Source organism: Calypte anna, chromosome 1 (genome assembly GCF_003957555.1).
Source record: "Calypte anna isolate BGI_N300 chromosome 1, bCalAnn1_v1.p, whole genome shotgun sequence".
Lineage (NCBI taxonomy): Eukaryota > Metazoa > Chordata > Aves > Apodiformes > Trochilidae > Calypte > Calypte anna.
Window position 1 is genome coordinate 9,291,134 of NC_044244.1, and position 26,170 is coordinate 9,317,303.

Here is a 26,170-nt window from a genome sequence, read left to right on the forward strand (position 1 = left end):
ACAGCCCGGCTTCCCTGCTGGGTGGATCCTGCAGCTCCAGGACGAAATGGCACTTCTTGTTTTTAATTAGCAAAGGTGAAAGGTGAATTAAAACTAGCTGTCTGGCAAGTCAGAGCAAGGGGCTGGGTTCTGAAGAGCACCAAGGAGGAGGAGGGTGTTTTCTCTTTTTTTTTTTTTTTTTTTTTTTTTTTTTCCTTCCCTCCCTCCCTCGTTCTCTGAATGAATTGCCTTGCAGGAGGGACTGAAAATACAGCTTCTTCCTGAATCCACTGGCAGAGTTACTCAAGAGGGTTCAAGACACAACACTGCAGAGTAACGTCTTGGAATGTCCTCATACTTTATAAACAATTGTCCCAGGAAGGGAATATTTTTACATGACATTTGCACAGCTTGACAAATGGCTAGCTGAAGCTGTGTCCTTCTCTGATGAATGCTGAATTTCCCATAGAGATACCCCACAAACTGTCCAAAGAGAGAGATCTAGCTGCACTGGGAAAGTGGAAGAGGAACTTGGAGCCTTAAAAAAACAAACCACGGAAACAACAAACAAACTGCAGCAGTTAAGTGAAGAGCACAAGAATCTGATCATGGTCAGGATGGCATCTGCCCAGGACCTTTTAATCCTGGCACTATATGGCTTGTTACGAGAGTTACCGACTGGATGTCATGCAACAGACACGAGGCAGCCAAGGTTACGTCTCTCACATAAAGGTAGGTCAGTGTGTCAGGTTTTTTAAGACTTAATGCTAATGCAAGTTCATTGACTTCTGTGAAAGTATTGCATCAGGGTTAAATGGTTCTTTGACAGTAAAATGTTCCTGTCTTACTCTGTCTCATCCTCCTTGCTGTAAGAAGATGTCTGGTCCCTAGTAAGGGGTAAGAAACGAAGAAGATAAGATAACCTGAAATTATTGCTGGACAAATACACTCTTATGCATGAACTAACCTTTAGACAATTAAATGTCTGTTTCACTTTTAGAATTCTATCTACAAATATAGCTAAGGCAAAAAGACTGAATTGCTGTGCAACCATATGATTCATTTTCTAAACCAGCAAGTGTCATCACACTGTAATTAAAATGACTGCCAATGTAAGCCCCAAAGAAGAAAATGGTTTGTTTTCTTTTTCCTGACAGATGTATGTGGAGTACTTACAACTTTTTTGTTATAACTTATTAAGTTTCAATTTACCTGAAGCCTGAATTTAGTTCCTTCAGAGTATCTCCTTGCTCCATTCTGGATTTCATGTGATTTAAATTGTTTCCTATGACTTGGTTTTAATCTTGCATATAAATATATGTGTACAGCCATGACATTTCAGTTCTCTGCAGCAGTACATACATTTGTAATTCATGTACTTAAAAATATATGGCAGGCAGTTGTTGCAGTAGGAGTGAAAAAAAAATCTAAGTATGCAAGATAAATTGATGATTGGCCAGTCAGTAATGGTTTGATACTACCTCTAATGCAAAGATTAAAAGCAAATGTCTTTTTGCTGACATAGTTGGGAATAAGCAAATGCTAATTTGCTCAAGAACATTTCTGTGGTTATGAAGGTGATAACTAAGCTGCATTAGTGTGAAGTACATTATAATACCTATTTTAAGTATGGATAAGATTTAAGAATTAGCATCAGCTACAGCTCCACTTAGAGATAGCTTTAGTCTAAACAAGGTTTAATTGTGTTTTATATTGCAAGCTAAATTACCAATTATAGAGAAAGGAGAAGCTGAGTAGGATAATTGGTCTGAATATCTTGCCAGGAAGCTGTAAGAAATGGGGTTTGCTTTTATAGAGCAGTGAAACATTTAAAGAAAAAAAGATTTGTCATGGAAAGCTGTCTTGCAAGTAAAAAATTAATTGCTGTCAATGAAATAAATTATATAACTCCTTTTAATATATAAACCACTTCTTTCTTAGCCTGTGGTTTCAGAGTACAGTAAGTATGAGTGACCAATGCTGATTACATAAACCTTTCACATCTCTTACTGTTCCAAATGCATTTGCACATTGATCTATTTCTAGGTGTAATTACTAAGGCTATCATTATTATTGATGCTTGTTTGCATGTGATGGCAAAGGGAAAAAAGCACAGTAAATGAAACAAATAGAGCTACTGTTATGCTGGTTCAGGACTCTGGCTTAGCTGCCAGTTTTGGCAAGCCTCCCCACTATGGTGCTGCAACTATTAACTGCTTCTGTGCTCACTTGTAGAAATAATTGTTTTTCTGCTGGTTGGAATCAATGTATATTTCACTGCATACTACTGCCATTTTCATCAGGGAATCAGTAATTTGGCCATAACACATAATAACTCTGATATTTTCAAGGAGATTTTAAAAAGTTCCTTTCTCAGAGAGGGCCAAACCTCCCCTTCCTGATGTCAATTCACTCCAATCCAGTGACATAGAAAGATCTGCCCTAAGTAAATTCTCTACCACAAACACACACATCACCATCTTATACTTCACCTTGGACCATACCCTGTCACGTTTTTCACACTTAGGAAATGTGACCGGTTTTATGAGCTGTGCTGCAGTCAGCCAGTGCCTGACCACAGTTCCTGAGCCAAAGGTTAGAAATGGCATACCTGCTTTCACCCTGGGAACAGCTATTGCAGCCCTCCCAGCCAAAAGAATGTAGCAACCAAGCATGAAGACAATGAGTAAATGTCGTTGTTGTGTTCACTAATCAAACAGGAACAGCAGGAGGGTCCCTAATCTTAATTGCATTTACTCCAGGGAAAAGCTGCTCTGGGTACCAGCTACACATGGGGTAGTAGGGAGGAGGCATTGTGCACCCTCTTTACAAAGGTGCTCCAGCCTGGCCTGTGAGTTACCATGTGGTGCAGATGATGAAGGCTATGTGTGTAAATATCCATTGTGGAGTAGCTGTAAATTCAGCTAAAAATTTCACAGAAACATGAAAGTAAGCATGCCTGCTCACTGCCTCCCTGTTGGTGTTTAATTGGGATTCAGGCAATAGTGCTGACTGGTGAGCTAAAGGCTTCTGTGATGAGGTTTATGGACACAAGATTTTTTTGTTATGGAAGAAGTATTTGAAACCAGTCTGTTTTAAAATCTTGATACTTTTAAAGACCAAGAAAAAACATGAGAAATTTAGAAGCAGAATCTCTTTTATTTTTATAAATTCACCAATTTTTTTTTTCTTTAAAAGTGATATTCAATGAAAATGTAGTGAACTGACAGTGAATGAGAACTTTTTCATCTCACAGCAACCCAGGCTTCACCTGCAGCACACACATGCCTCCAACTCCCCTGGAACAAGATCAGGTCCTAACCCTTGTGCAGAGGGGTCACCTGTTGGATAGGAATACCACAATCCCCTTGCCAATTCAGGGATGCATTGTGCAACCCATGTTTGACTCTATGGTCATTTACCCAGCTTCAGTGGGAGTTCATGAAAGTCCTGCATGCTTAAACCTGCCAAGTTAATGGAAACCATATTGGTGATTTTTGGTAAGGTAGAGGATTCTCTTTATTCACAGTAAACAACAAAAATGAGAATTTACTATTCCTTTATATGGGATTAGAACTAATCCTATAACCACCTAACAGTCATTTTATGGTTATAACTTCATTTCTAGTAAGCTGAACTATATTCATATCTAGGACTTGAAGGTTTTTCCTCAAATCATAAGCTTTTGTCTGTCAGAAAAGTTGCACTGCTACTGGTATCACGTGGTATTGGTAGTATGGTTATGTTAAGATCAGTGTTTGATGATGACCAACAAAAATCTTGCTTGGGGTAATAATGTGCTCCAATAGCTTCATGTTGGTTTGTAGGAGATAAAAATGTATTATCCCTTTTTCAGTATTACAGAGAAATAAAAGTTCTACATTATTAAGTTATAGGTTGACAACTACATTTAAAAATCATTAGCTCATTTTACGTACAGTACAGGCTCTGCCAAATGAAGTGTTAATGGAAGCCAAGCTTCAGCCCCTGTTCGTTATAGGCTTCTGGTTAAATTCCTTTCCAGTATCCCACAGTTTGACTTCTCGCAATGGGAAATATATAATTAAGGTGAAATCACCACACACTGCATGTTAAAAAGAAACTATTTACATTGCAGATTGAAATGGATTGAGTTTCCAGAGGACATGAGGGATATATTTATATAAGCCTAACAGAGCTACAGTAGAAGCATGTAGGCCTGAAGAGCCCATGAAGGATGTAATTGTATAATTCAGGCTCTACACATGCCTTTGAGCCTATTTGTAACTGGATTTTGGGCTGCTTTTTTTTTTCTAGTTTGTGGATATGGTAAAGAGCAAAGATAACACAGTATGAAAGTGAGATTTTGAGATTTTTAAGAGGGTCTGTACGATTTTCTTGCTGCAATGGGATCTGATGTAGTTGGTTATGTGAAGATTTGCAGATCTTGTGGGACCTGTTTTCTGTTTTAGCCATTTATATTGCTCTTAAGTGACTAGAGGGATTTTGGCATCACATGATCTCAGGCTGTATAACTATGCACTGGACATTCTACTTTTCTGAAAACGATACGGTTAGGCAAGTAGCCATTGTACCTGCCTCTCAGTCCAAATACCTCCATTTTACCTGCTTTGGGAATTGCTTGCTTCTTTCTATAGTAGTCAAGCTGCAGCAGGCAGAAGCAGCAGACTGAATTTAGCGAGAAATAATTTGGACCAGAAAATTTATTCTCCCAGCATAAATATGTCAAACAATAGTAGCAGACAACTAATGAAGGGAGAGCTGAAATGTTGCTGGAGAAAAGTGATACTGTCTGTGTTCATGTACAGATTGCAATATACAGAATGTTTTATATTAAATATTTAGTGTGTAATAATTGAGGTTAGTTAGGCCTGGCTAATCATCCTTGAGGACTGCTGAGGTCTGTTACAGCAAAAAAAAATGTGTTTCATTGCCATTGGCAGGAGCCAGACTTTCAACATACCCGCTTTAACTTTCTTCATAATTGTAATCTAGAATTCATTTTAATTAATACTGAGAGTTTCTAAGAGTAATACTTAACCATGATAACTTATGGTGTCTGTTTTCTAGCTAGGTCACAGGCATATTTACTCAGGGATAAATTACTAAATCGAATGACAAAACTTTTTAGACTATTTGTGAGTGCTGAAGTAGGTAAATGTATTTAATGAAAGTATTATATTTTCAATCAGTAATCACCTGGCTGCATAAATTGTAGCTAATTAATGACTAGCCACATAACCCATAACTGAGTCATGACTGATTCAATTTCATGCATGAAAATGTTTTCTATTTTTAACACCTTTACTGTAATAGAATTTTGCTTTTGAATGACTAGAAAAGACTAGTTTTTTCCCAAGACAAATTCAAATTTGAGAAAGATGTTAAGTCAGGCTAGATAGAAATTACCTTGAATTTGTACTAGAACAAGGATTTTGCTTGTCATCTATTCTTACATAAAGTCCATAGAAGTCCATCTTGAAAAAGGTAATTATTATGTGTATGTATATACACACATTTGTATATATATGTATCGATAAAATATGTTAGGTTTTTTTCTTACAGTGAATTAAAAACCAGTAAAATTCCAGGGGTTTAGCAACTAAAGACCTGTAGTATCCTGTAACATGGCTTCAGGTCTAAATGTATTTGTTTATAAGGGCTGATATCAGAATTATGAGTGTTTGGAAAAATCACATGACAAGCAGTCTCTTCTTCTTACCCAAATTATTGAGGTCACAGACAACTCAGTGTTGGCAGAGATACACCTTGGGGAAAGCTACACAAGTAACTCTGGGACATTATAGTGTAGAGAGAAGAACTTCTGCATCCTTTCTCCCCCTGGACAGACAACTGATTCTTTTCAAACAATCAGGGCAAGCTTTAGATTTGTTATTAATCCGTATTACAAAAGGTAACTGGCAGGAAGTTCAGGAGTGTTTTCAAGTAATCCTAGAGGGACTAACTCACCAAGACAGGAAATTTTTGGCAGAGATTCTATGCTAGTTCCTTTCATAATTGCATTTTGTTGACAAAGGCTTCTGTATGCAGCAGAACTCTGAAATGATAAGCACCATGGCTGGGGATGCAAGAAACAGACTGTTTGCTGCGTAACATCAATCACTTTCCCGCCTTTGCTTTAAAGAACTAAGTACCATCTGAAGGTGTAAGACCAGAATATCCTGCATGCTGCTGCTTCTACACAGCTACCTCCCTGCTTTCAGACACCATCTGCCATTTGAAACTTTTCATCAGATATTGTACTCATTATTATCTCACTGAAAGCATTATATTTTACTTAAATAAAAACAGGATTAATTCTCTTTCTATGATTTACAGTACGCTGTCGAAGGGTGAGAATCTGTTTCAGGCCTTCTGAGGAATTTTGGTCAATAAATATTCTGTAAGTGCAATAGGAATACTAAATGTTATTAAAATTGCCTCCCTGACTTTCTTCTTGAAACCAGGCAAACATGATGAAGTTATAGGATGCAGCCAGCATTAATTAGAAAAATCTTCATTTCTTAAAGAAGTCATAGCCTGCAGGGTTAAAGATAATAATCTATGTTTTACAGAAAAAACCCCAACCCTTAACTTGAGTATACTATTTAAAATGTTTAGTGTTGGTAAGTTAATGTTCGGCATAGGGATTCGTGATTAAACATGAAGGAAAACATTAAAAAAGAATTACAATATTGCATTCTTTAAAATCCTTAGTGTAGTTTTGTTAAAATTGTAAATGGCTGAAAGGAAAGGAAGCAAATATATGAAGAAGTAACATTTGAGAAGTTTTTAAAATAAAACCCATCTTTAAACTGGTGAAAAATGTAAATTTTCATCACAGATATTCAGTTTGAGGAACTGAGTGATTTTACTACACACATTAAAACAAATAAAACCATTATGATTGTCTAGGAGCATAGTTTCAAAAACAAATGTTGCCAACTTATTGTTTCCTAACTTTTATAATCTCACATTGTCAAATGCCTTTTTCCTTTGATCTTGATTCTTCTGATCGCCCTCAAGGATTCAAATTCTTATTTTGGAATAGAGATTGCACTTTGTTAACTAATTCAACTGAAGGCAGATACTGCTGTTCTTTCTCCTCAAAGCATCCTCTGTTAGTTTTGATGAAGCTTTCACTCATGCTGCATCCCTTTGGCAATCTGCTTTATAGTAGTGTAAAGACTTTTTTCCCTTTTAAAGCAATGTAAACAGGAATGTATCATTATGTATTCATTTTTTTCTAACCACATGATGATTTTCATGCCTATAAGAATTGCCTAAGCAAAACTGTTTTGAGATAATTATTTTTAAGAAACAACATTACAATGAGAAGGAAAGGTTTCTGTGGTTTTTTTCAAGGTTTCTCTGTGACATTTCTTGATGGCCTTTTCAGTGGGAATGCAAATTGCAGCACATTATGATCAGGCACCTGGGTACTCAACCACACTTCTCTAGGCGAATATATCATCATAGCATGAATCTTTGTTCCTCTTTTAGTCTGCTCTCGTTCTTATTTTACCTGTAATTTGCAGAACCTGCAGAATATAATGGGATGTCAAAGTTGCCTTTTCCAGTTTCTGTGCAAGTATGTACAGGAGGTCTGTAACCACAAAGATGTCAACAAAGTGATGCCTGCCAAACCCCTTGGCCCTGGCATGATGCACAGACTGCATATAGCCAATAGCTGCAAAACTTGGATCCCTTTTGTATCTGAAAAATATTTTTGATGGAATAAAAGTTGAATCTCATCTTTAAATTACTTTTTATTAGTCTCAGGTGAAAGCAGATAATTGGTAGTTGTTTACATCATATCTTGTTACCCTTTCTCAATATAGAACTTGGTGTGCTTCATTACCTCTTCTGTCAATCAGAATCCACTCAACTCTCATTAAAAGTCAACACAAATCTTTCAGTTACACATAATGAGATAAAATTTGTCCTTGAATGCAGTGCAGTGTTTCAAACTGAAATTTCATTTGCCTGATGAAGGTGTCACCCATTTTCCTTGTACACTTCACAGTACTAAGTCAATGAAGTATATCAGGAAAAAGCAATACCCTCTGCCAGATTGTCTCTTGGCCTTCCATGAAGACAGTTAGTACCATAGCATTTCTTACCTATCTGCTGCTGCTTGACTCCTGATACTCAGTTCTCCAGCACCAAGGAAAAGATTCAAAACTGAATTTTATATTTCTGCAGGTTAAAAAGCAAAGGAAACCCAGTAATAGTCTAACGGCAAATAGAAGGGCAGCCTTTAGCTTCTAAAATTGTATTATGCTTCTTAGTTCAATTTGATTGATTGGAGCTTTCACTTTAGAAACCTAGTTATTAAGGTTATCTTTCCAGTCAAGGAAAATGAAGCTACCAAGTACCATACCAAATATGGTAGAAATCGGATTTTTGTGCTTTGGATCATCTACAAAAGCATAGTTGAAAGGATTCCTAGAATACATAATTAAAAAATTGACAGCCAAAACTGAAACCACAAACCAAAAAAAAACAAAAAAACAAAAAAAACCCAAACCAAATCAAACCAAATCTACTAGCCAAAACCAGGAGAAATTAAAAAAATTTTAAAAAGTCACTGATAACTTACCATATCACTTTGGCCTGAGCAGATGATATTAATTATTTGTAAGAATTTGATGACAGGCAATATATAATACTCTCTAGACTGCTGTTTGGCAGCAACAGCTAATAAAAAAATAACATTCATGATCCTTTTGAAATCTTGTTGCTAGCATTTCTGTTTCATCAGTACTGAAGAACTTCAGGCTTGCTGAAATTCGCTCTTTCAGTGCAGCCTGTGAAGTTTACCCCCTGTTTCTTTTTGTTTAAATCCCCCAAAATGTGATTACATAAAAATTTGAAGGGTTCTTGACTGGATCTCTCTAGTATGATGATGGAGGAGGTTTTTTTGCAACCTATTTGTAAAATAATTCTCTAAACCAAGGAACCAATGCTTGGAAGATAGGCATTCAGTAAAAGAAGACTTCAGTCCTCTTAACATCCTTAATGTGTCTATTCTTTACTTCTTCTGTGTTTATTTTTATCTGAAAGATTCCTGACTCCATACTGTGAAGCAATTGAAATTTCTGTAGGGGGCAAACAATGGGCTTTTTACTGTTGCTAAGTTTGCTTTATAGGCTTTTACTTACAACACATTTGTTTAATAGGCCTAGTGAAATGGTGAATGCAGCTGTAAATATATCTTTTATCTGTTGATGTGCAATAAACATCACAGGGATGTTTGGTCTTTTCTTATTCTGATCTTCCTGACACTGGTGAAAAGAAATTGTACAAACTGAATGAGAAGTGTCTTCAACTGATTGCAGAAAACAACAGTCATCAAATACCTAAGGGTCAGTACTTTGGTTCTCTTTTAACAGATGGTTTCTCCCAGCAGTGTTACTAAAACTTAATAATAGTAAAATAATAGGTTGCTTGATGTGAGGGAATTATTCTAGATAGCACTATTCACTGGGGTCATCACTAAAGGTCATTTTTCAGCCAGAAAGCTAAAGGTTAGCATGTGTTGCTCAATTCCATGAGCTCCTGTAACTCTTTATTTATGATTAAGCTAAGTGCTTTTCCATGGGTGTGTGCTAAATGCCAAGAGTAAAGGAAAATAAACCCATTCCTTAATGTATTAAATATTTCATCTCACTTGACTGAGAATGGTATGATACAAAGCTTGAAAAATATGTTGTCTGGGAGCCCAGAAATAGGATTTCTAATCTATGACAAAAGGGTGCTTCACAGTTTTCCTGAATTAGTAAACTGTCTTGTAGATCTTTTTCTATTGATGTTGTTGCTGAAAAAATGTCTTTATGGGTGTGTGTTTACATGCAGTAATTATTTTCTCTTCTCTGCTTATCTTAGGCATGGCCATGTCCTTCTGCATATTTTCAGGTTACACAAGCCTCTGGGATAGTAGTAATTTCTAAACAATTGTAGAGGTGTTAAAGTATTCAGCAGCTCGAACATTTATCTCTCAGAACTAGGCTGTAAACAGTCCCCAGCTCTTCATTGATTCCATAGTATTCCTTTTTGAGTGGCTGCAGGTTCTGAGTCAACACTCAAACACTGCAGTGGGTTATTTCATTTTTTAAATACTTGAATTCTTGTAGATAAAGTGCTTCACGTTTAAAGATAAACCATTACAGTAAAGAGTTGCTCTCCAACAACAGCTTTGAATGTGACATATTGTCTTTACATTCTACTGCTAAATATGTGAAACCTTTAATACAAAAATAAAACAGAGGCCTTATTTCACCGTTAAGGACAATAGTAAACTCTCCACAAACTTCTTTGACTAAAGAGTTGTCAGAATATTCCTCATTCTTGACTTTACTCTCTGAAAAAGGTGATTCATTTGGTTGTTGCACTTAGCCTGGAAGTCTGTCTTACTGAGTACAGGAGGAGAATAATGGCCAGCTTAAACCAAAGGCCTAGTTTGCACTCAGTTAAAAGTAGGTAAAGTAGATTTGAGATGGAAGTCTGATGATAGGCCTAGGAAATTACATATCTGAGGATAAAACCCTGCAACTGAGAATGATTTAGAGTTTACAAGCTTCAGCACAGTTGCCTTGATAAAGTGCAACTGAAGATATTACTACAAAATTTACATGTCTTTGATCTAGTAATGATCTGGAAAAGGAGGGCAAAGTTTTAGTCACTTGAGCTGTGACTTGAGTAGTCCATGTGTCTACAAGAGCTTCTGTATGAAGTTATCTGTGGACAACAACAGCAACACAGGTGTTCAGTGCACAGATATGCTGACTTTTTTCAAGCACAATCTGCTGATTTAGTTGAAGCACGATGCACTGAATTAGGCTAAGTGTCTTTCAGAAGTGCCTAGTATTGAACTTAGACTAAGTTCAGCATGGTGCACTATTATATTGAAATAGGTGAGATTCTCATGGCTCCCTGCCAGAGCTCAGCTACGCTCTGGCCAAGAAACAGCAATAAACAGTAATTATATAAGAGCTGTTTCAGTTATTTCCAAAGCCTTATGCGGCTTTATAGATGATATCCTAAAACCTAGATTCTATAAATAAATGCTTGTTCATGTGAATTCCTTTAATCAGACATTGAAATACAACTTAAGCTGGTATGTGTTTTCAAGATCAAATTCTGAGGCACAGATTCTTTGTGGCCATCCCCATAACATGATTGATTACAACAAATCATGACAAAATTTGTTCTGTTTTGCCCATACAAAATAAAAAGCAACATGAAACTCTGACAATTGGTACGGCTGAGGTTTAACACGGCCAAGTGCCGGGTCCTGCACTTTGGCCACGACAACCCCATGCAGCGCTACAGGCTGGGGACAGAGTGGCTGGAGAGCAGCCAGGCAGAAAGGGACCTGGGAGTCTGGATTGACAGGAAGCTGAACATGAGCCAGCAGTGTGCCCAGGTGGCCAAGAAGGCCAATGGCATCCTGACCTGTATCTGGAACAGGGTTGCCAGCAGGTCCAGGGAAGTGATTCTGCCCCTGTACTCAGCGCTGGTGAGGCCACACCTCGAGTACTGTGTCCAGTTCTAGGCCCCCCAGTTTAGGAAAGATATCAAGGTCCTGGAGCAGGCCCAAAGGAGGGCAACCAGGCTGGTGAAGGGACTCGAGCACAGACCCTATGAGGAGAGGCTGAGAGAGCTGGGGCTGTTCAGCCTAAAGAAGAGGTGGCTCAGGGGAGACCTCATCGCTCTCTACAGCTCCCTGAAAGGAGGTTGTAGCCAGGTGGGGGTTGGTCTCTTTTGCCAGACGACTTTCAACAAGACAAGAGGGCATGGTCTTAAGTTGTGCCAGGGGAAGTCTAGGTTAGATATTAGAAAGAATTTCTTTACAGAGAGAGTGATCAAGCATTGGAATGGGCTACCCAGGGAAGTAGTGGATTCTCCGTCCCTGGAGATATTTAAAAAGAGACTGGATGTGGCACTCAGTGCCATAGTGTAGCAACCGCAACGGTGGTTCAAGGGTTGGACTCGATGATCTCTGAGGTCCCTTCCAACCCAGCCAAATCTATGATTCTATGATTCTATATGTATAATTGCATTTTCCGTTTTATTATTTGATTAAAACACATAAAAAATTTTGACACATACAACTTGCCATGCTCCTTTGTTATAAGGAAAAAGATATTTTCAGAAAATGCTTCTTAGAAGATGTTATAGAATACAGTAGTATGTGTGGGTTCTTGTCATTTAGAGTTGTGAAACAGATATTGTAGTGCTATATATGGGATCTAAGGTTCTTGACATGGAGAAATAAAAATGCAACAAACTACTTTATAATATCAGGTTAATAGACTGGGTTGTTTGTTTTTTGGGCTTTTTTGGGTTTGGCCTTTTTTTGTTTGGTTGGTTTTTGTTTTGTTTGTTTGGGTTTTTTTTTTGTGGTTTCACATTTACTGCTTTAATGTGTAATAACACTAAAACCCTTGAGCTGTAAAATTAGATCTCCAGGCTAGTGAAAATTCCTTGTACTCTTAATTTAAAGGTAAAAAAAATAAAAAAAATTACAGCATGGAGATTTGGAAATTATAATAACAACTGATGTTTATACATTCTTGTGAAACAGCTCCTGAAGTGTGCTGGGAATTTGGTAACAGCAGCGATATGCCCTACCTCAGGACTGTTGAAAGGTAACACATACTGACCAGTAGTAGTAGCTGATACTATTGCCTGGGAGTACTGCAGAACCCATAAGTAATAGCTGAGAGTTAAAGTTGTCATGTCTGAGCATGTTTTATGTTTTAAATGGTGTAAACTATAGATTAACATAAAGAAAGAGGATTTCTAATCTATGACAAAAAGGTACTTCACAGTTTTCCTGAATTAGTCATACATTGTATCCATGGCTGTAGCCTTGTTGGAATGGTTTGACTTCTGTGTTTAACTGTTCCAAACCTGGTAAGTTTCTGTAGGTGTGGGTTTCTGTGCAAACTCTGGTTTGGCTTTGTAAGTGCTTGGTCATTGTCTGTATTTTGGTCTGCTTTTACTGCACATTGTAATTTTGATGGACGAGGTTAGCTATTATGCTACCCACCTGAGTAGCATACTTATGGTTTCAACTACGTTACAGTAGCTCAGAGCAATAATGTGTTTCTGTTGGCATCTTGGAGTTCTGCAGCTGCTTTCACAGGGATTGTAATAATGCTGATACCTCTTAGTCACTACAGGACTGTGTACAGACTTTTAAAAATACATCTGAGAGCACTAAAAGGTGGAGGTAGATCCTGAGAGAAGCTTCCATAATTGGATTAGAAAGCCTGCAGGCTGACCTTAATGTTGTTTTTAACCAGTCAGTTCCTAACCTAAGCATCTGATGAGTTTTACACTTATAGAAACCTCACACCTGCTGAAACTGTAGATGGTGACTCAGTAAGAACTACAGGTTCACATCTTACCAGGAGATGTGATGCTTATAGAAACTGTAGTATACACCAAACGTGCGCAATTTTAAACTAAGTCCTTTTATAATTAAAATATTACTTTGGGGAAAGAAAAATTACAGTCCTTATGTTTCATTGAGAGTTTTTCTTTTGGTCTGATTGGATCACCAATAATGTGTTAATAATCTGTTGTATCTGAGAAATCTTGATTCACTCTGAAGTTTAATGAAAAACTTTCAACATTCTTATGGGATCCTCAAATGTTTAAGACTCGTTAAATCTCAATTTTTTGAATGTGAAAATAAATGTGAAAATAAAACTTCCTTCCAACTACTGTATTGCCTACTTAGACTGAAGTATCTTCAAGTATCTATTGCAATAAGGATTATTATCAAGGAATTGCCTCAGTAGGACACAAGCATTAAAGCAGAAAAATATGAAAATTGAAAGAAATGTATTCTATTCTCCTGTATGTTTATATCCAATGCCCCTTGGGCTTCCTCTGTTTTTTTCCCCACTGAAATAGTCTGAGATCTTCTCCATATCACTAGCTTTTTTAGTATCTCGATTTCCTAACATATACTTAATCCTCCCAAAATCAAATTTACCTTTCCTCATGCATAATGTTTTCCTACTGCAGCACACATAATGGTATTCCAGGCACTAAAGTCTTCCTTGTAGCAACTATCTCCCTCTCATATGACCTTCAACAGTATGCCTGGAGCTCTTTATATTCATTAATCACTTTTTCTGGCTTCCTAGGTGGAGAATAAGTAGCAGAGGTCTGATTGTTTCTACATATGCTTGTTGACCAGTTAGCATGACTGATTAACCTGTTGCCTGCCACTGGGTATCTTCATGATATTCTGCATACACCAACAAGCAGAGTGATCAAGAAAGCCTCATTTTCTTAGGAAATTAAAATGTTGTTTTTATCACAAGAGAATCAAATAATTGTTTCTATGATAGACCATCATCCTCCCTTTCAGGCCCTCCAAACTGGTGTTTCTGTAGTGAAGTCAGATAACCTACTGGCCATGTAATTATCTTTTCCAATAGTTCCTATGGGAATTTCAATCTTCTGTGTTCTAGGTAGCTGTTCCTAGGAAGTCCTGCTGATAACCAAGCTGATAACCAATTTAGGCTGAAGATATTTTCTTATTACGGGAGTTAAAGACACTAGGTGCACAATCTGAAGGATTAAAAGTAATAAATATGAACAGTTCATTTCTTAATTTTTTGTATTTTACCAATAACTGGGGACAGTGCAATAAGCTGAATATTTGGAAGACATTTTCTCTGATACTACCTGGTTTCAAATGGGTTAGAATTGTGGTCCCAGTCCTACCCTGTAGGAATTTAACATAATCTCTTTCCCAGGGGAGTCTTGGAGACATACACACATTTGGACCTTTCTAGTGAGAGGATGTTAAAGCAAGAACCCAAGGAATGAAGCAGCTTGCCACAGGTCAATATATTGTTAAAGGAAAAGAACACCTGGGGAAAAAAAAGACCACGTAAGGTCTTCATGATTGTGGAAGATGAAAGAGTCCTTGCTAGAAAACTGTATGATCTGGGAATTTTAGGAAAGACCAAATAGTTAGCTTAGTGGCACAGAGAGAGAGGGCTTGGTCTAACTTAAATCAATCCTGCTATGTCAGTATCAGCTAGTTTTCACCATAAGACTTGATGATATGAACAGTTTCAAGCCCCCCCCCCAAAAAAAAAAACAAACCCAAAAACCAAAAACCAAACAAAACAAAAAACAAAACAAAACAAAAAAACCAAACAAAAACCAACCAAACAAACAAAAAAACCAACCAAACAAACAACAAAAAAAATCCAAAAAAACCCCAAAATCAAAACCCCCCCCAAGCTTATCAGGCTAACAGCTGACAATAGTGTAGACATGCAGACAGAAAAATCTGGGTATCTGAGCATATTCTAATTTAGGAGTCAATACAAGAAAACATTTTCTGTTAACTTTTTATATTATCTTAGATGGTATCATTTAACTCTAAGTGATAAGCTATTAATAAATAACTTCATTTGGTGCTAGCAAGCAGTTTTATCAGTAACCTCCAAAGTCCTTAAGTAGAGCAGCATTTTATTTAATGTACTCTGAGATATTAAGATAAATTAACTTTTTTTCCTTTCATTGTTCATACTATAAATTCCAAAGATTTCCAAAGATTCCAAATGAATTCTGTTGAAACCAAATTTCTCCTTAAGCTGCTGCCATTGATTATTCTGTAATGAGCCAGAAACTGTTTCAATTATGCAGATAGTTTAGGAATGTTAAAACAAGCTTTGTTTTCTCACAATTGCTTGAAACAGTGGCAACAGTTTTAAAGCAAAAATGGCAGGTGTTGTCTTTTGGTTCTTGTCTCCACAAGAATGCTCATTTTTGCTAGCAGATAAGTTACTTAATTCATAAATTCCATACAAATTGTCTTAGCAATGCTGAGACTTCCATATTAATGAATTGAGCTACAGTGTTTTTCTTTGAAGTCCTAGTTTCTAAAATCTCAACATTTTAAAGAATATAAGCATTAGGGCTTTTTTAATTATAGTGTTCAGCACTGTGAAGAATTCTTGGAAACAGAAACCCCAAATTTTGGGAAAAATTGACATTAAATTGAAGAGTTTTACATTTATTTATTTAAATATTACAGGCTTCTTTCAAAAGTCTGGTCCCTCGCTTTAAAAATGTTAAGGTTTGGCAAAATTGCTTTTTTTGATGGAACCCAATAAATACTAATAGCTTCTTAATTATTAGTGAGATTAAGTGGTACTTGTTCTCTAGGACAGAGGCTTGTCATTCTTGAAATAAATATGTCTTGAATAGGTATTTGCTTCAATTATTTGCTTGTATTAAGAACAACTGCAAGGAAATGTTCAGCTGCTCATTGCAGGCAGTCCAGGTGGCACACACATCCTTCTGCAGACTGGTTTTCTGGTTCTGAGTTTCACTGTAGCTTTGCAAATCATAAACACAGGACTTGGGAACACACTAAATTTATAATGGTTTAGCAAGTCATGTGACATCTGGGGGCACATGTATAACCTGCAGCAAATATATATTAAAGCAACTTCACAGAATTATTGTAATTGGGGGCCAAAATTACTTTGATTCGTTAGACATCCCATTATCTCAAGTTAGTTGATGTATGTTAACTTGTTATCCCATCATAACTTGGTCATGTATAAGTTCATGTGTCATAGTTAGTTCTCTTTTGCTGGCTTTAATGGACTGTTTCTTTTCTTTAAATTATTTCTACTTGATGCAAAAAAACCCTCACAACATCCAAGACTCTTCCTTCTTTGTTTTGTAAAAGTTTGTATTTTTCATTAATTTTCTTGATTTTTCAGGGTCCATAAACATGTGTGATTGGTATCATGTGTTTATATAACATCCAGATAGTAATACAAGGGTTTAAATTACTTTGAAAATATTTTGATCCTTTTTGGTTTACTTCTGTATATATTTTTCTTTTGCTTTTGAATTTCTTCTGAAGTTTCGAACCATAGGGATATTTTAAATTTTTTTAAATAGTATTCCTCCATCAAAAGAGAAAAATTTAATTCTGATGTGGTCACTATTGTTTGATGTCTCAAGTATAACTACTTTTCCATTTTTGAATAAGATTTCCTTTCATACATTCCAAAGCAAGCTGTTCCAAGAAGAAATCATTGAACATGCAAAATAGAACTTTCTTAAATATTTTCTTTATTATGCCACAAAATCAGTTTACAAAAGAGATGTCTGAGACATTTTCTAATGTAATATTATTCTTTTGTATAACCACACTGATCTCTGCAAGACCATGTCATGAACATTCTCCACAGCAGAGATATAAGCATACTGTTCTGGTGCTCTGCATATTCTCAACAGAGTGCAGTTTAAGAAAAAAAATACATTTCTCACATTTTAGAATATAATTACTTTAGTTCAACAGCTGTATTTATTAGGTACAGGCTCTTGTTTGTAGACTATAGCAGTTTTTCTTCTACCCATTCTTTTGTGGCTTTTGTCTCTTGCTCAGTTTTGGGCAGCCTGGATATTTTATAAACAGAGGAATTTCTGTCCAGTTCGATTTTCTTGGGTGGACCTTCCTTTTAATATATTTGAATAAGACTTTGAGAATACAGAAAGTAACCTCTAAACTGTCAGCACAAGGCAGAAATTTTTACTTACTAAATCAATTTAGTGCAAAAGAAAATGGTTCATTTCAATTAGTTATTTTATTTTAATTGGACACGCTGAAAATTTCTAGAAACTTTTTATCTGGGCTAATTTTTATTTAAAGACTAAATAAGAAATAGTTTTTAAAAAATTAATTTTTTCTTATAGGAAGATGCTGGATGTTGATAATATAATGGCTGTAGTACACATCACTGATGCAGTGCCATACCAGTATTCCTGGTAACATGAGTGACAAAATGTTAGTATTAGACCTTTTCATTCTGCACAGTATTAAACATTTTGTGTCCCTGTAGAGATATTACAGGAAGAGTGCAAAAGACAATTGTAATTAAATAGACCTCGATTTTTTTGAAAAATATTTATGTAAGTAAAAAATTGAAATATTGGCAATAAGTAATTATATTTTTTACTATTAGTCCTTGCAGAGCTTTTGTTTTGGTATATATGCACAGCTTATCATTTTATATATATATATATGCAATGCTACATGCTTGGAGAGAAGTGGCTGCAAAGTTGCCCGGAGTAAAAGGACATGGGTTTTGTTGAATATGAGCCAGCAGTGTGTCCATGTGGCCAAGAAGACCAACAGCATCCTGGCTTGTATCAGGAATAGTGTGGCCAGCAGGACTTGGGCAGGGATTGTGCCACGGTACTTGGTGCTGGTGAGACTGCACCTTGTTCAGTTTTGGACCCCCTCCTTCAGGAGGACAACAAGGTACTGGAGTGAGTCTAGAGAAGAGCAGTGAAGATGGTGAAATCTGAAGAACAAGTCTTGTGAGGGTTTCTGAGGGAACTGGGGTTGTTTAGTTTGGAGGAAAGGATGAGTGAGGGGAAACCTTAGCACTCTCTACAACTATCTGAAAGGAGTCTGGAGCAAGGTGAGTGTTGGGCTATTCTCCCAAGTAAAAAGGGATAAGAGGAACTTAGGTTGGATATTAGGAAAAGTTTCTTCACTGAAAGGGTTGTCAGTCAGTCACTGGAACAGGCTGCCCAGGGATGTGGTTGAGTCACTGTCCCTGCAGGTATTTAAAAACCTGTAAATGTGGTGCTTAGGGACATGGTTTGGTGGTGGACTTGGCAGTGTTAGGTTAAGGATTAAATTCTATGACTTTAGGGGTCTTTTCCAATCAAAATATTCTGTCCTTCTATGTTTTGTGGTGTTTGAAAAGACATAGGCCACTCTCTGTTTCAGCCCTGTCTATTATGTTCCTATTCCTGTGCTTCAGGTCCTAGACTACCTTTTGCAGGTGAGATTTGATTTTTTTTTTTCTTTTCTCTTGATAATTTGAATTCAAGTTTTAAGTTGTTGGGTTTTTTTCCTGATGTTGTGGTTTGAGCTTTTTCTTTGTCTTTCTTCTGAGAAGTATTGGAGTATGGCAACAACTAGAGACAGTCTTTATGCCCTTCTTGGCATTAAACTGTCCTGTATCTGTTGTTATGTCCTGCACAATTAGGATTAAACTGATAGCCAGATTTGGTAGCTCCCAAAACTGTCTACTTTTTTCAGAAATGAGCTTCAATTTTTATTTGCTCCCTTAAGCTTGCACTGCAACCTGAAGAAAAAGTAAAAAAAAATTACAGTAGTGTGAAGTTGACTGTTACCTCTAAGACATAGACACCAACACCAACTGAATTCTTAGTTAAAATGATTAAACTTTTGATCTAAGGCAAATGTAAGCTCTCAAACTGCAAGAAATTCCTAGGTAATATTTATACGGCTAAAATAATAGACTATGTTTCTGATGTACTGTTCAGGTTAGCCAGAGTTCCATAGTAGATGAAAACTTTTTTTCTGCCTGTGGATAAATGGGAGAGTGACATAATTGAACAGAACAATTAATGAACAGCACATTCATGACTGCTGAATAAGTGGCATGTTTTTGTTTTCCTAAGCTGAGCATTTCTAAACTGAATAGCCTTTTGTGCCTGTTTCTGTGTTAAAAGCATACATTCCCTTGGATAAGGGTTTTGTAATGATGCCTGGTGATAAAAGAGTATGTGGGATTTGTTCTGAGATGTAAAATCAGTGCATAATGAATTCAGAAATATCTGATGAATCATGCATTGTACTCTCTGTAATTTCAAGATTAATTTGTCTTTTAGCTGAAGAACATGTATTTCTATAGAAAAAGGGGAAGAGAAAGGACAAAGCCTCCCTACTTACATATACATTACATTTATGTTAATTTTTAATTGCATTTAGGTTAGTAGAATGAGATTTGAGCTATGGATTCCATGCTGAAGCTGAAGTTCAGCATATCCTTTGAACATGTGCTTGGGACTTCTGTGAATATATCCTTTGACTTTTTAGTGCTTCAGTTGGCTGAGGTTCTTCTGATCTTTTCCAAATTTTGAGGGAACTTATGTTTTTGGAAGCTTAGTTAGTTTTATTTTCACTTCATCCTCACTGCAGAGCTAGCTCACATACCACAGCCCAAGCTGGGCTTTTCATTTTGTTTGAAGTACTCCTAAACTTGGCCATGGGATTTTTGTATGAATGAGAACCAAGTAAAAGCCCAAATTAAGAGCATAGCAAAGATGTATGATCTTTTCAGATGTTACTTCTTTGTTTCTCTTCATAGCTAACTATATCTCCTCAAGGTATTAGAAGTATGCTGCTGAATTAGTAATGTTTGGGAAGTAAAGCTTTGGCCTTGGTGGTTACTAGTCATATTGAGGCAGAATGTTCCCTTCTGATTCAGAAAATAGTATGACTAAGTAATTTTTCTGGGTTTCTGTGAATCCACACCCAGTTTCTGATTGTTTATGATTCTGGAATCTTTTCCAAAACAGCTATCCCCATGCACTTAGGATTTGTGGTTGTGCCTGTAATAGAAAAGAAATAGAGTGTGAGCATCCTCTGAAACAATTTCAGGGGTTGAGGAGGAAAGGAAAGGGAGAATATAATTCCCTGCCCTCCCCCCCATCTGAAGAGATTGCACCAAACCCAAAAACCACCAAACCAACCACATCTGAAAAAACACTGGAGTTTCATTCAGGATGATGCCAATTAATGTGTCAAAAATGGAGAGGACTGTGCCCCTGTGACACATTTCCTCTGGCATAGTTTCTTAAAATTACCACAGCAGGGTTTGTGCCTGTTCATACTCCCATCACCCACATGCCTCAACCAGAATAACTGTGAATACATTTTTTGTATTTTGTGAGATTTCATAGACTTCTCATTACTCATAGGGTCCAGGTCATCACAGGAGAAAATCAGAGAGCAACAATCAAAGGTTTTAATCTAAACTGATAGATCAATAGCAGTCTAATCTGTTTTAGTTGACACATACCCACTGAAGACATGAGAGGTCTTTCTAATATTTCAGATCTGTAATCAGCTGGACAGATGGTTTATCTTCATCAGTAGGACACTCTTAATCTAACTGAAATGCTAATTGTTATTCTGAGATCAAAATCCTACATCTAAGGGGGAAATGTAATATCTGAGAGACCTGCTGAAAAAAATCTCATGGCAAACCTTGTTTTTTTTTCCAACAGTTTTGTCATTAGAAGCTATAACCTCTTTGTTTTCCTTACCTACACTCTAGGAAAACCATAAGCACATTCTATAACTAAAATGTAGGAAGTGACTGACTTATTTTACAATTCGTCATTAGGAACAATTCATGTAATGGAACCCTCCAAAACAATCATTTTCTCAAAATGAAAGCCAAAACAAAGAACAGCAATAATGTGGGATATTAAATATTTAGACAATTTATCTAAATATCTCTGCTATTTCCCTTGTTCCTTGTTTTTACCCTTCTAGTTATGACTGGGATCAGAAATGGAAGTGTGACAATATTCTAGAGGAAGATATAGAATTACAAAAAAATCCCTCATATATATGACTTCCTTTGTATATTCATCCCATCTTAAATCAGGCCAATAACTCTGAATTTCTAACATTGCTGGCTTTGCACTTGGGAATAAAGTTTAAGGCAAGCAATTTTAGGACAAATTGGCTATTTGGAGCTGCTAGAATGGAAACAAGCATTGCCTTTCTGTATCTACAGTTGGTCACCTAAGGCTGGCATGCATAAGCACATTGAAAACAGCTTTGAACTGAAGAACTATGTTGTATTATACTGCATTGTGCTTTGATAGAATCTGACACAACCTTAAATGTCAAGTTCTCACTTGTCAAGACAAATAAATTTTTTCAAAACAATTTTTTTTCTTCATATTTGATAGGGAGATGTGTGTTTCTCTTTACTTGAAATACTGGGCTATTATTGTTCTACTTATTATTTCGAATATGAGCAATGGCTGTAGAAAGTTTCCAATCTGATCCCAGATAGATGCAAAGCAGATGAAGCAGATTGTGCACGTGTTTGTGTATCTGTGCGTTTTTATCCTTACCAATTGGTACACAGCTCGGCCTATGGAAAAGAGCTGTGAACAGCAATGAGGTGGATCTCATGAATTTTTTCACACATAATCTTGAAAAAGCTATACCCTTGCTGAAATGAAAACATAAAATTTTTATGTAAATTAATACTGCTTCTTTTTGAAAAGTTTAACAATACTAAATACAGATATGTAATAATCATACATGCTATTCTGTTTTCAGTCTATATACATGATCTTTATAGACAATGTCAATCTGCATAGGTCCTGATTTGGATACCTTATCATTTATTATTTGGTTCTTATAGTGTTTTTGTTTTCATAGTAATTAAATACAAGGTTTGCTGTCTTTATTAAAGAATGTATTTTGCAATGTGTTAATCATGAAGGGGTGTAAAACTCAACTATATGTAAACCTTGTATAGCTAAATACAGTATTTCGATACCACTCCTCAGTGTTTAAAGAAGGCTTCCTTGTCTTTTTAATACCACTTGAAGTTCTAAAGCCAGGTTCATTAATCCTGTGGGACTGTCTGGAAAATAGATGAACTGTTATAATATGAAGGTTAGCCCATCTTATGTGAGTAACCTTTGTAGTTCACCCTGGCAGGAAGAGCCATTAACCACTTTGTTCTTCTCCCATCAGTAAATCCAGTCTTTCAAAAGATGCTGCAGACTACTCTGCGATTTAAGCAAGAAATCTCATGTTTTCAATTTTCTCTTCCAGACTTCAATTTTGAGTAGCCTGCGGGACACTGAAATCTTGCACGCAGTGTAACAATTGCTGTTCACTATGTGTAATTGAGAAGCAGAGATCCCTGGTGTTTCAGCTTACTAGGGAGTAGATCCATGGAGTATAGCCCGTTTCCTGGACTATTAATTAAGGACAGAGTTTTCTACTTCACTGTGGGCCAGTGAGACAGTTTATCATTCCTACAGATCCAAAAAAACACATCTGCCTATATCTTATGGAGCAACGTTGGGGTTTTTTTCACTCTAAATATTGGAATAACATATGTCTTTCACCAGCAGGAATTCCAGTTGTTTGCCTGCAGTGATGAGTAGCTGCACTTATTCAGGAAGAATGTGATGTTCACAGTTAAAAAAAAGCTGCCCAGATATCTTTTTTCCCACTCAGTGGATTCAGTGGACTAGCTGAATTCAGCTTTAACAAAAGGAATGTAATGCCTGCAATCTCCAACAAAGTCATCCCAAACAGGGCCTCCAGAGCAGAAAGTCAGTATCAGTATTGGAAAACTTTGCTTAGGAGGTTGCACAACCTGGTCTGCAGCAGCAAGAAGAGTAGGACTCGTTTCAACTTGTACACCTTGAAGTGATTGACTGTAAAAAGATGTTTGGGCAAGTGTGCAATTATAACCCCTGAGCAAATTCTGTCCACAGCTGGCTGTTTCTATAACCTTTCTACAGATGAGAAACCTGAAGAGTCTGAGACAGACTGTGATCTGGCTTAGCTATTTAAGTGTCAGTACAAACACAGTTTCAAAACTTCTTTGTGGTAAATCAATGTGATTGTAGCATTTTATTCTTTAATGAATGCTATTAGGTAAAATGAGTCTAGCCTACACCTGGCACTTCAGTCATCATAGTTCAAACACCCCTTTTCCTGGAATTACTACACATTTATCCATGAAACAAATATTTCAATAGAACCACACTTTTCTTCTGAAATAATAGTTTGTCAAGTTGATGTACTGAGTAATCCAGGAATTAAATTTTTCCTTGTTATGCTACACATGCATAAGTTTCTACTTACAATATTGCCACTCGGCGCAAATTAAATTGCATCCAAATTCATTGCAAATTACATTACCATTCAATGTAAATTGAATTATCAGACATCAGTTCAGGTTCAGTGTAGGTGCAGGTTCAGTGTACCTGCTGCTTCCTTATCCTTGCACAGATGTGCTGGGCCATTCCATTTGGGCATATCCCAAATATAAAAAAAACCATTAAAGTATGTTGTTATAAAAAGAAGGTATTAAAATAACAAACAACTGAACATAATTCTTATCCAAAATGCCCATCATGCTGGCAAAGATAAGACGTGTACAAGACCAATTGGAACCAAAAACACTTGGAAGCATGCTCCCACTCACATTAACTCTTCTTCACGTGATTTTACTTTTACTCACTTTCTCTTTAATTACAAAACAGGTGTAAAAAAGGAAAGCCTTCAATAAAGCCAGGCAGTCTACATTTGTTAGTATGTATTACTTTTTTTTTTTTTTTTTTTTTTTTTGACCCCAGTAAATCATATATGCAGGCAGAAAGCAGAAAGTAGTAAGGGAATAGGGTGGTAGGAGTACAGTACTGTAACTCTGGATTAGCTAAATAGTCTTGAACAAGGTTTCACAAGAGCCAGAAGAGGCCTTTGTCTGTCTGGGATCCAGTGACCAGCCAGAAGAATCTCTCATCAAGGCTGGCATCTGCTTGACTTTTGGCTATCAAGAGCAGTGTTGTGTTTATCATAATCTTTGGCCTCCCTCATGAATCCAACAGGGAAGTATTTATTCACTAAGATTACTAATAATCTGTTCCAGTAAAGAGGAAGTTTTCATTGTCTTAGGTATTGCAAAACTATGTTTTTTTTAAAAAAAAAAAAAGAAAAAAAAAAGGATAAAAGAAAGGGTTTCAAACTCTCCTGTCTCCCAGTTTACATGGAATTTGCCTTAACATCAATTATACCATCCTACTACCTACCTGAAAGACCATTTTCACAGCTACTAGACATGAATTAGAGGCATGAAATTTAAAAGCTTTTGTAACCTAGACTTACCTGTTGTCTCCATGTGAATGAATGTATGCTGTGTCTAGATAGACATTGAAAACTGGCCTCACAAATTGTGATTTGATTTACAACACAATATGTGGACATATTATATGTTTATTTAGCTGCATGGTGTTAGTTAGTCTTTGTTAGCCTAAGTGAGGACATCGTTCTGTCTTTGGGTTCTCTATATATTTTAGTTAAATAATGTTATTTACATATATCTTATATATATTTGTTAAATAATGTTAATTTTTTCTCAACAAATATATATTTCTAAATACAAATATTTATCTGGTAGTGCCTATACTGTAGTATTTTCTATTAGAATATCTCAGGTACAAGAAAGGGTCTTTTCATACCTGACTATTGAAACAGCACAGTCTGTACCATGCAGAGGGTTGGAATAGATCAGGATAATGTTCTCTTATATCCTTTGGATTTTGGGGACATTTCTTATTTGGCATAATTCAGTCCAGGTCTGTTGAATGCATAGGCATGTATAGGCTTAGTGCAATTTCACTGTCAATAGACTCTTAATTTATAAAGGCAGTTCTGATACCCTTTCATTATTAATGTTCAGTTTTCATTTAATGCACTTTTTTTCATTTAACTTTGAGCAAACATATGAAACATATCATTTTAGCTGCTACTGCATGCCTGAGTTTAAAAAGAAAGAAAAAAAAAATGTAGTAAGCTTTATCCTGTTTAACCACTGCATATTTTTTCCATCCTCAGGGAAAAAAATAATTCTGGTTGAAAAGCATAGTGTGTTGTGTGTAGCATAATGTTTTCTCTAACTTTAATGGATTTCACTGTTAAAAAAGCACTGGAAATGGAAAACTTTAGACACTAACAACTAAAATCACATTACACTGCTTTTATTAAAAGCAAAAAAACCCTTAGAAAAGAGAGCAGACAGAAGTATAAATCCAGCAGTGTTTCTTTCTTTGAAAAGAAATAGACTACCAGGACATATTTTCTTTAGAAGCATATGTAGAATGCTTAATTAACATACTCAAGCAGAGATTTTTAATAAGGAGCAATTAGTTTTAAATTGAGAGAAGTAGTTGTCACTTCAATAGTTTGGATAAATTGGGGGATTCTGCATACATTGACTTGATATTGGATATAACAACTGAAGAACTTTCTGGGCTCCATCCAGCCACGCTTCAGTATTTTTAGCACCATTCCTGATTATGTTATAAATTAAAGTCTTACATATATGTATGTATATGTATGCAAGTACAATATTTAAGATGCCATGTCTGGAATGTGATAGAATTTTAACAAGAAATTCCACACAGTCCATCTGCACTACTGATAACTGTGTTAGCAGAGTCATCCCTTGTGATGCTGCTTCATAAAACACTTGTGTGAATTGATTTTTCAATTATCCCTTTAAAGGTTTGATTGGAGTACCTGAGAAGTGGAATT

The 26,170-nt window shown here is 36.3% G+C and overlaps 1 protein-coding gene across 1 annotated transcript in view; it reads left to right on the forward strand.

Moving 5' to 3' along the window:
* Window positions 1-570: 570 nt before the first annotated feature.
* SEMA3E (semaphorin 3E) overlaps window positions 571-26,170 on the forward strand; it is a 131,189-nt gene continuing 105,589 nt past the window's right edge. Inside the window, exon 1 of the mRNA XM_008493024.2 lies at window positions 571-711. Coding sequence (XP_008491246.2) covers window positions 588-711 — 124 coding nt within the window. The 5' untranslated portion in view covers window positions 571-587. The remainder of the gene's footprint in view (window positions 712-26,170) is intronic.